This window comes from Priapulus caudatus, unplaced genomic scaffold (genome assembly GCF_000485595.1).
Source record: "Priapulus caudatus unplaced genomic scaffold, Priapulus_caudatus-5.0.1 Scaffold267, whole genome shotgun sequence".
Taxonomy (NCBI): Eukaryota; Metazoa; Priapulida; class Priapulimorpha; order Priapulimorphida; family Priapulidae; genus Priapulus; species Priapulus caudatus.
In genome coordinates this window covers 261,702-272,761 of record NW_014577328.1, presented here as the reverse complement: position 1 = coordinate 272,761, position 11,060 = coordinate 261,702, and the positions used below count along the sequence as shown (strand labels likewise).

At 45.7% G+C, this 11,060-nt stretch overlaps 1 protein-coding gene across 2 annotated transcripts in view; it reads right to left on the bottom strand.

Moving 5' to 3' along the window:
• Positions 1 to 284: 284 nt before the first annotated feature.
• Positions 285 to 11,060, bottom strand: part of LOC106808307 (cytoplasmic aconitate hydratase-like) — a 33,333-nt gene continuing 22,557 nt past the window's right edge. For both annotated transcript variants that reach the window (XM_014810964.1, XM_014810965.1), the window contains 16 exons: positions 10,791 to 10,974; positions 10,395 to 10,534; positions 9,676 to 9,847; positions 9,148 to 9,248; positions 8,702 to 8,818; positions 8,141 to 8,300; positions 7,507 to 7,607; positions 7,227 to 7,346; positions 6,815 to 6,971; positions 6,234 to 6,358; positions 5,827 to 5,931; positions 5,325 to 5,467; positions 4,637 to 4,784; positions 4,117 to 4,239; positions 3,470 to 3,655; positions 285 to 2,323 (listed from right to left, as the gene is read on the bottom strand). In XM_014810964.1, the coding sequence (XP_014666450.1) occupies positions 2,213 to 2,323; positions 3,470 to 3,655; positions 4,117 to 4,239; positions 4,637 to 4,784; positions 5,325 to 5,467; positions 5,827 to 5,931; positions 6,234 to 6,358; positions 6,815 to 6,971; positions 7,227 to 7,346; positions 7,507 to 7,607; positions 8,141 to 8,300; positions 8,702 to 8,818; positions 9,148 to 9,248; positions 9,676 to 9,847; positions 10,395 to 10,534; positions 10,791 to 10,974 (2,193 nt within the window). In that variant the 3' untranslated portion in view covers positions 285 to 2,212. The remainder of the gene's footprint in view (positions 2,324 to 3,469; positions 3,656 to 4,116; positions 4,240 to 4,636; positions 4,785 to 5,324; positions 5,468 to 5,826; positions 5,932 to 6,233; positions 6,359 to 6,814; positions 6,972 to 7,226; positions 7,347 to 7,506; positions 7,608 to 8,140; positions 8,301 to 8,701; positions 8,819 to 9,147; positions 9,249 to 9,675; positions 9,848 to 10,394; positions 10,535 to 10,790; positions 10,975 to 11,060) is intronic.

Here is an 11,060-nt window from a genome sequence, read left to right as displayed (position 1 = left end):
GGGGGGATACCCCTCCCACACCCTACCCCCTCGGTCGCTTCTCTCCCTCGCCTTGGCCCCCCCTGTTTCCAATTGCTGGCTACGCCACTGCTGATAGTCATACTCCCCTAGTATTATTTACTTCCGAATTTGCACAACACAAAAGGCATTCCTAGAAAATTAATAGAAGCTTCGACTTGTCTCGAGCAACATTGGTTTTGTTGGTCGACATAACTATGCCACCGTTGTCGTGAAAACAGCCGCAATTGTATCATTTCTCAATTACTAAAAACAAACACACAAGCTGACTTAATTTGCCTCATGATTTATTTATTCTCATTAATTTACTCTATTTTACCTAATTTTTAATCATTTACCTGTTGTCTAAACAACAACAACAACAATAACAGCAAAAACATCACCAACATTACCGTCAACAATATCAGCCTGACCTAGACCATATATAATAGCAATTATAATGGTGATCAGCTACAATTCGCACACTTACCTAGTACACGATTAAATATCTATCTGAGAGGCGTCTTATCAGTTAAACCCTCAGCCCATAGTCTTGCACCACATATTCACAAGCTCCGGCAACACCATTGCTACACACCAGCGAACTGCGAAAACGTTTGCCCTCGAATCCTATCCTAATAGGTTAGGTCCGTCACCCTGGTTCACGCACCACACCCTGGCACTGCCACCTTCGTGGGATCGCATGTCATACATAACCCACGAGATTTTGATGAACGAGCAGAATACATACACCTCGCCAAAACAGTTGACAGCAACGCCCGCTTGTGAGCTTTAGAGAAGAATTATTTTCGTGCATACTGGCTCTCCTCTCAGGGAGAAAGAGACTTCACACCACGCACGCACGCACCCCACAAATCAAACCACAGACGAGTCCTATCGGGAGCACAATATACAGATTAGCGACGAGACAGAGTCGACTACCAAGTTTAAACTCTAGACCACACATTCTAAGTTGCGCGCACGTGCGAGTCGCGTGCACGCGCGTACCTACAGGATGCATGCGCCGCCGCCCAAGCAACCGTTGCTCCGTCCTCCGCTGATTACACCTCATAATGCGTGCGGAAACCTTCTACCGAGACACCCGGACAGACGTATCTCAACCGACGCCGGTCGAGGGGTCAGATCCCTCGAGGCCGGCGAGTCGTCTGCCCATCACCGCAGCTTGGGAGGTGGCGCCATCTAACCATGAGGCGAGCAAACGAACGACCTCCGGACAGCAGTGCGATGTCAGAGTGCAGATAGAGCAGCCACGCTGCTGCTGCCGCCGCCGCTGCTGCCGCTAACATGGCTGGCACGGGTAGAATTAAGGGTGTCAGTGGAAAACCCAAATTATAGATATAGCCCAAACGGCCAAGCAGGGAAAATGCAATACTCAGCAAAAAACACGTTTTTTACGACGCTGGGAGAAATTGATTGCATGTCTGAACAGATAGTTTTGGACTGATAAAAAAAGATTAATTCTGCTTAGATTCATGACATAAAATCGGATATAAGCGCCCTACTGTGGGAAAGCTGTGGCACACTAAAATTCGCTATTGAAAGCTGCGGAAGCTTGCTATTCACACAAAACACGTTATGTTTCAAACTTCGCCGACATTAAAATAAAATGCGACCCTACGATGTTCGAACACAGCCACGATCTCGGCAGGATGTAATAAACGGAGGTCATTCACGAAGCTTACACCAAAAACGTTACACGTCTTTCAAAACATCTCTAAATGCAACATCAGGGGGCAGCCACATGCATATATGTGCTGTCATCTACGTAACAACTACACACATGGCAAAGTTACATGTTGCGACGATGTAAGTACGGAAGCAGCGAGCAATGGGGACACACGCCTACGCACGCGCTCAACATTAGAAGCGCCACACTATATATCATACACTGCTACGGCTCTACCTGCGATTAGGACACCGAGTAAACATTCATTAGATTAAGATCGTCGCGACATGCAAGCAAGCGCCTGCCCACCAGCCCAGCTTCGTCTGCCAGTCGCAGACGAGTAGAGATGTCGCACCACCCACACTCATCGCTACACATCGAGGCCATGGGCATGCACCACGGTTGCAGGTACGGACCAAGGTCGCGTGCTTGCACCTAGGTAACGTGGAGGTGACAGGTCAGTTGCAGACAGAACGGGTAACACGACATCTGCATCTCGTCTGCGACCGGCCACTGATGGCGATGCATCTACAGCATGTGGCGTATCATGTAGTTGAGTATTCCACCGTTGCGGAAGTAAGCGAGTTCCACGTCCGTGTCGAAGCGGCTGACAGCCTCGAAGCTACGTCCGTCCGAAAGCTGAAAGATAAAATGCACACGTGTTACTTAATGCTACACTCTACACAGTTAGGGAATAATGTCATTGGATTTCATTTTATCACACAGAATAAATGATAATTTTATCATACTTATACATAAGGTACTTTTTGCTGGCATGAAGGTTAGAGACTTACGTACTAACTACTAACACATGAAAGAATTTCAAGACACAGTTGAGTCTCGATTATCGGACCTAAATGGGACCTACAGGTGGCCAGATGATCAAAAATGTCAGCTAATGTGAAAACAGGGGTGGGCTAAAACATATAGCAAATGAAATGGAAGTGCTGTATTTAGTACTCTGACACTAGGCACCAATTTGAGAGAATTTAGCCAAATATCAACTAGCAATTACATTCACGATAAGAAGAAAAAACAAAAACGAAAAAGAATCACAGGATGTGAAGACGATTGGCATAAGCACCGCAACGGATAAGGTGTGCTGCACTCGAGAGAAATACTAAACGATAGATAGAAAACAGACACAAGTGCAATCAGACAGGCGAGCATCACGCTTTCCTCTCTCGGTGTTGAAAAGCCCGACAAATGCTAGATTAGGGAAACATGTGTGATTACATTAACCTCTGTATTTATCAGCCACACTGACCTGATAGTACAACGCATGCACTCAAGCTAGGCAGTACGTAATATGTTTGCCCAACTGCATGTTTATCTACTCCACTTTAGCAAGCAAATAAAATCTGGGTGTATAATAATATGGAAAATCCATAATAAATTTCTCCAATGTCTCCGCAGGCGAATTGAGTAAAAATGTAGAAAATATCAATTTTGAACCCGGGTCAAGCAATCAGTAACAGTCGAGCAAGATAAAGCAGCAGTAGGGTCGTCACCCCAGAAGCATGAATGAAGCAGCAGCTGAGATTTCGGCACCACGTAAGCTCAAGAGTTCATCTGTGCTGGTTCTACATCCCAATCACCCTAGTGCACACATAGTGCAACACAACACATCCAAGACGAAACAGATCAAAAATGGCCAAGACGGCAGCGAGTTCCAACGTTTCTATCAGCGTGGTTTCATGGTACGAGGGGTTAATAAGTCATTCCTCATTATTAACCCCTGACGGTACGAGGGCACCGACGCCGCGAAACATTTTTCCGACGAACCTTGACGTTGAGTAGCTGTCCGGGGCGGAGGTCGTCGGGAATGTCGATGGTGTAGGTTTCCTTGCCCGTCAGCGCGAGTGTGTCGGCAGTATCGCCGTCGCGATACTGCAGCGGCACGATGCCCATGCCGACCAGGTTGCTGCGGTGGATGCGTTCGTAGCTCTCGGCAATGACCGCCTTCACTCCCTGCCAACACGACAACAGCAAGAATTTCGTTTCGTAAAGCGAACGATGGAAATTTGCTGGAATTTTTGTCGTTTCTGTTAACGGTCTACGAGAAGTTAATATTAACATTAAAAGTTAACACAGCAAGCGCGCATGTAGCTGTCTGTTCTCTATACCACTACCAACCTGGGTCCTGTTGTCAGAAACAAAATAGTCTTAACATTAGCCTTAGCATTAACTTTTTCTCTCGTAGACCATTGACAGAATTTTGTTTCGTAAAGTGAACGATGAAAATTTTCTAGGATTTTTTTAATTCTCGTAGTTTTACGATGTTTCTGTCGACGGTCTACGAGAAAAAGTTACACGTTACCTACACCACAACCATCCAACCCTGTCACACAGCAACCAGCCTATTATATAGCTCTTACACCCGTCTGTTCCTTACACCACGATCACCCGGGAGTAAACAGGTGTTCACGTACCAGCAGGAAGGGTCCCTTGGCTGCCCAGTCCCGCGACGAACCCGCGCCATATTCCTTGCCAGCGAGAATGATCACCTTCTTGCCGTCACGCAGGTAGCGCTCTGCTGCGTCATAGATATCCATCTGGGTAAAGAACAGTGCAAAAATGATAAACTTATCTACTCCTGATGTTTCTATTCTATACTATAAGCCTACTAGAGGGGTAAAAACACCTCTGAAGAAGTTACAGCCAAAAAAACCTCACCCGCGTAACATTGTGCCCGAGTAGTCTTGCTGGGAAACAATCCTGTTTACGAAACCAATACAACACAGTTGTGTAGGTCCCATGTTCCAAGAATGAAGTACCAACCCCAATTTGGCCCACCTCCCTCAAACTTAAAAAAACCTGTTTTTCCTATTTTTTGAACGATTAGATAGTTTTCCACCAAGCGGCATATTTTTCATTCAGGCTTTGTCTACGTTCAGGCTTTTAAGGGTTAAAAAATTAAAGACAACAGATGCTGACTACACACAGCCGTACCTCGTCTCCGCTGGGAACATGGATCGTGCGTGGTCCGGCCTTGCTCATGAACTTGTTAACGAGGCGGATGTTGGCGAAGGTGCCGCGAGCCATGACGGCATCGTTGCCACGCCGAGAGCCGTACGAGTTAAACTCCCTCGGCGTCAAGCTGCCGAATGAGAACAGAGCAGAGAGGATCAGGGGCTTGAGCTAAAATTTGTTAGTGCTTTTGTAAGTGTTTTCTTCGGTTTAATTGGAAATTTTATACAACCACAGCTCCACAAGTTGGAGAGGCACCTAATTAGCCTAAAATTATTTATTATTATAACGATTTTTAATTAATATGTAATATTAATAATATTAATTTATAGTAAAATTATTATTTACTTTTTACAGGTGGCAAAAATGGTTACACACACAGAAAACAGCATTTTTAAACACAAATTTCCACGTTTTCTGGTGCTTGTACAATGCACTACTCCCTTCTCTAGCAAGGAAACATGGAGACCAAGCTAGGGCTTGTTGACAGAACCCCCACCCCCCCAAAAAAAAGAGTTAGATGACCTCATCATTCTGAAATAAAGGTGTCATGCAAAAGTTGTGACATTTTAGACTTATATGTTAGACTTGATAGCAACAAGTATTTATGTTTCTGATGAGAAACACCCACGGTGCTCTACGCACCCGTGCCAAACACCATCAGACTTACCCCCTCGCTGCGAGGTAGCGAGCGGCGGGGCTGTTACGCGCGATGCTTCCAGCAGGACTGATGTGGTCGGTCGTGACTGAGTCTCCAAGATTCAGCAGAACGTACGCATCACTGATGCCCTCCATCGTCGGCAGCTCCTTCGTCTGTCAACGCAACGATGGGACAATACGTCAACGTGACGATGGGACAATACGTCAACGTGACGATGGGACAATATGTTACAAGGTGTCAGCATCATAGAACAATTCCAACAAGACTACGTAATAATGTGAAAATATCATCACTATGACAATATGTGAATGTGACAATGTGTCAGGATCATAGAACAATTCCAACGAGACTACGTAATAACGTGAAAATATGACAAAATGAGACATAACAATATTTCAATGTGGAAAGATAACATGACAATATGTTGATATGATAAGATGAATGCAATGCAACTATGATGTAATTATCGTTACCAGACAATATAGCACTCTCAGCTAGCCCACAGACTTACCATCGTCTCGAAGAATGGGGGAGATTTGATGTAAGTGGACTTAGGGTCCCACGGGTAGAGCTCAGCTTCTGGTGCGTCCAGAGAGTTCCAGCGCGTGTTGCCCTCCTGCAAACGAAAACAAGTGAAAGTGAAACCACGACCACCACCACATCGCGTGACTCGAACAGTCTCTCACACGGCACGTCACGTCTGCAGGAATAACAGCACTGAATAAACTGAGGTGTAAGGGCATCACCTCCTGAAGAAGAAAACAGGTGCAACGGGAATACTAATAATAAAATAAAATTGCGTAATTTCTCCGTGAAGGTTCTCACAGACAGATACAGAAATCTTGTCCTGCAACGAGTCGCACGGAATGGTGCCGATAACAGATCACCCGCAAACATCTTCATCGGTGGATTACGTACGGTTATCTTTGCGTAGACGTCCTTGAACATGGCCGGCACGACTGCCTCGCGCTCCACGACCTGGATCTCCTGCCTGGTCGGCCAGATGTCCCACAGGAACACTTCCTTACCGTCCTGGTCCACACCTGCAGGCACGACAAGAACACAGGCTTAGAAATCCGAGCTAATTATCGAGGCAATTAGATAACGAATACGAACCGAGTCAAATAGTCAACAGGAAGCATCAGCTATTAAAAAACTAATTACTTTACATGTGTTTTAACACGTCGTCTTGTGTTTTTTGCATGTGTTGTTTTCCTGTATTCGGCACACGATGAGTAAGCATTTGCGCCCGTGCTTACAATTCTACCTAGATATACAGTTCCGTATTTGTGTATTTGTGTACATTATGTATGCATCTGTGTAACTTTCCCTGCATTTCTTATCTGTGTGTAAAGTTGTGCTGCACGCGTGAATTTGGGTACATAATATATGAATCTGCGTCCATTTGCCTGCCCTTCTACCTATGTGTAGTGTATATCTATGACGTGTGTGTCTATGTGCGCTTGCACGATCCTTCCACTAACACAACTACACCTCACCGAGGGGCTCCTTCTCAAAGTCAATGCAGACGGTGCCAGTGAGAGCGTACGCGATCACCAGCAGCGGCGACGCCAGATAGTTGGCCCTCGTCTGTGGATGGATGCGACCCTCAAAGTTACGATTGCCAGAGAGGACTCCACATGCCACCAGGTCGCCCTGTAAACAAGGTATAGGTTGCAGTATAGAGTCGAAGATGTCACACAGGCGTCGGTCGCTCTGCCACATTTTTACCTTTACAACTGCACAAATACCCGACGATGACTATTACACAATTGTATACACAATTAACAACTACACGGCAATGATTTAGAAGTATTGTGCAATATATATATATATATATATATTTACACAGCTTATATGTATATCATAGCAACGGTTAGCAACTGTGAGTCTAGTCTATGTAAGCCCTACCTTTTCGATGGCCTCGGCGACAGGGTCCGGTAAGGGGCCGCTGTTTCCGATGCAGGTCATGCAACCATAGCCAACAACGTCGAATCCCAACTTCTCCAGGTATTGTATTACATTGCTAGACTGTCATGCACAACACAACAGCTTCACTTTAAAACAGGAGCTACTCGCAACAAGCTACTCGGCACATCGCATATGCTACACTAACATTTTCTTGACGTACGACTTTACCTCATTGTGTCTTACAACAAATATTGTATTACATTAAAAAAAATGTAAATACCTGTAAGTAACAAGTGACTACTCCACTGCCAGGAGAAAGACTAGTTTTGATGTAAGGTGGCACGGAAAGACCCCGCTCAATCGCTTTCTTAGCCAGTAGACCTTTAATAAACATATGTAATGATTAAAATTAGGATAAGGCAATAAAGTTTACTTTCAAAAGCATCTATAGCTGCTATAGTAGTAGTTATACACTAAAACAACCTCTATAGAATGAACGACGATCTATAAAAGACACTATTGGCACTTCGCTCGACTGAGTCATAGAGACAGGGTAACCCCGTTGTTCATCGTTTACCTTAAACCTCAAATATACTAGTGAGAGTGAGAGTGATAATATAAGCTCATTGAAGCTACATTGGGTAGTAGAATGGATTACGCATCCCGGTGAGACAGTTCAAGCCTCCACTTCACATATCTTACGTACAGGCTTGACTACTCTACGTGTCGCTGACCTGCACCCAGTATCACGCTGATGTTGCTAGTGTTTGTGCTCATTGAAGCTACATTGAGTAGTAGAGAGGATATGCATCCCGTAGAGACAGTCTAAGCCTCATACATCTCTCGTACAGGTTACGTACGATGCTGTCAACGATGTTAGTCGTGCTCTCTCTCTCTCTCTCCGTGTCACTCACCTGCACCTAGCATCACGCTGGGGTTGCTCGTGTTCGTGCAGCTGGTGATGGCGGCGATCACGACGGAGCCGTGCTTCAGCGTGTACTCCTGCTGGTCGATGACAAACGGCACCGTCCGAGCGAGCTGCTCCTCCGCAATGCCGAAGCCCTTGAAACTGACCTGCGTGCGAAAAAACCGCCGTGCGCGACGGAATCGCCGTTAGACTTAGTCGCGATTCATTACGGAATACGCCAATTGACAAGGTGTTATAGTCAATCAACATTGCAAGTGGACACTCCGAAAATAATGCTTAGTAATGAAGTGACGCAATGAAATGGAAAAATACGTGGATGTACAAACTGGGTGAGCTTGCCCGACTCTGCGGCCCCTATTGCTATAAACAAAATATCCTTTAACATGTAACACTGTGCACACATGGGTTACAAAAACTAACGTACTAAAGTACTGTACAATATGAATATCATTGTAAAACCCCTAAATACAGTCAAATTAACTCCAGCTTTAACGGCCAATTGTTGGTTTAATTGGGCAATCACAGCTCTGTTCGTTAGAAAGCATACCTTCGCGGGCAGACAGGCCTGGAAATCCTGCTTCATGTCAGACACTAGTACGCGATCGTGCGGTCGCTTAGGCCCACTACAGCATGGAGCCACCGTGCTCAGATCCAACTCTACAACCTGCAAATGTCAATGCAATGCCATTCATGATTACCAAGCTCATTATTATTCACGAGTATCGAGCATTACAGCACAGAAAAAAGTGAAAAAGCCGTTTGTGGTAAACCACTAATTTCTCATTAAACGTTACCACTGGTAACCAACCATATGAGGCCGTGATGTCATTCAAGAATAACAAACTTACGACTTATGATCATCCAGCTTTACTAAACAAAAAAACACGCATGACAGTACTGAAGAGAGGTTCATGTATCAATAATGTATCATCATAAATACCGGTCAGCATGATCTGACACAAAAGGTTCCCAGACAGAGGCTGTGTGAGTTACCTCAGAGAAGGTGGGATCTTCTTCAGGGTTGTTGTAGTTCCTGAATAGACGGTTGGCTCTCAGATACGCCTCAATAAATAACAGCTTGGCGTCGTCACGACCTTGAAATAAAACAACGTCGATCTCACTGTCAGACGATCCGACAGACGTTGCCGATCGCTAGGGACTAACTCGTTCCTGTATATACCCTAACCAGCCTTCACTAGCTGGTGGATATTATCATAACCAGCCTTCAACGATCGCGACCATTGGCAACAGTCACTCTTTGGTACAGCAGACATGCTAGAGGATAATCTGACAAACGTCGCCGATCGCTACGACGTGTGAGGAAAAGCTAGGTTGTCGCTAGCTTTAGGACTTAATGTTAGATACCCAAGTCGCTCCCGTACAATTACCAGCCTTCATTAGCTATCACCGATCGCTACAACGTGTGACGAAAATTGTCTAGAGCGCTAGGGAGTCACTAACTCGTTCCTGTATATACCCTAACCAGCCTTCGTTAGCACGCTGGGGAAGCCACCAGCTCACCTGTCTGCTGCAGGTAGACAATGCTCTCCTCGTCGACAGGGAAGAAAGCTACGGTGGCGCCGTACTCAGGACACATGTTGGAGATGGTCGCGCGGTCGGCGATGGAGAGCTGCACCACGCCCGGCCCGAAGAACTCGACGAATTTCCCCACGACGCCGATCGAACGCAGATGCTGGAAGACAGCCGTGGTGTGGTTAGCTACTACGTCTACGTAAGCTGAGCAAAAGTATTGACAATGCACTACAACTGACAATTTCTACATAAAAGAACGAATTTCCCCATGACGCCGATCGAACGCAGATGCTAGAAAACAGCCGTGGTATGGTACCGTGTCGGTTTAGCTACTACGTCTACGCAAGCTACAACGATGTATGCCTATGCACTACAACTGATATGTGCTACATAAAAGATTGCGAAACATTTGAAATTTGTTAGGGCAAGGCTAGTGTTGCCTACCAGGGTAAACATAAAAGGTAGGGTAAAGATTGGTTATTAATCCAACTACTTTTTAATAATTTTATGGGGGACAAAAAGGAATACACCCACTACATGGAACCTATGGGAAAGACACTGTAGCAAACTAGGTAGACCAATGACATTCGTTTACTACCATGGATATTATCCTCCCAAAACTTGCACTATTGCTGTACTACGACAAAAAGGAGATCATCACGATGAAATTTGAGCCTTAAGCACACTTGCACTTGAGACTCACTCACCTTGGTAATTGTGAGCACAGCATCAGTTGAGGTTGTCAGGCGACCTAGCTTGCCAACCAGCTTGTAGCCTACAACTTTGGGCACAACCATGGAGATGGATTGCCCAAGCATCACAGCCTCTGCCTCTATGCCTCCAACACCTGCTCAATTAAATGACACACATTGCACTCCCAGCCTCCTCGAACGATTTCTTTCACGCAAGATGGAAGATATATAGAAATGCATATATATACCATTCATATCTTAACTTACGATGTTTTTTTATCGATTTGTAATCAGTACGCATAACAAGAGCTGCAAATGAGGATAAACCAGCAAATACACACGACGCACTCACAAGTCGCCTTGCTACGCCCAGGCCGTTGATCATGGTAGTGTGTTACCCACGCTACATACCCCATCCGACCACGCCCAGGCCGTTGATCATGGTAGTGTGTGAGTCGGTTCCGACGAGGCTGTCCGGATAGAGGAGGCCGTCGACGTTGAAGACGACGCGCGCCAGGTACTCGAGGTTGACCTGGTGAACGATGCCGGAGCCCGGCGGAACGATGAGCATGTTCTTTAGAGCCTTGGCACCCCACTGCAATGTAAGGAACATGTGTTTGTGTGCAAGCAAGAATAGATCACTGTGTTCCTTAGAGCCTTAATTTGCACCCCACTGCAATG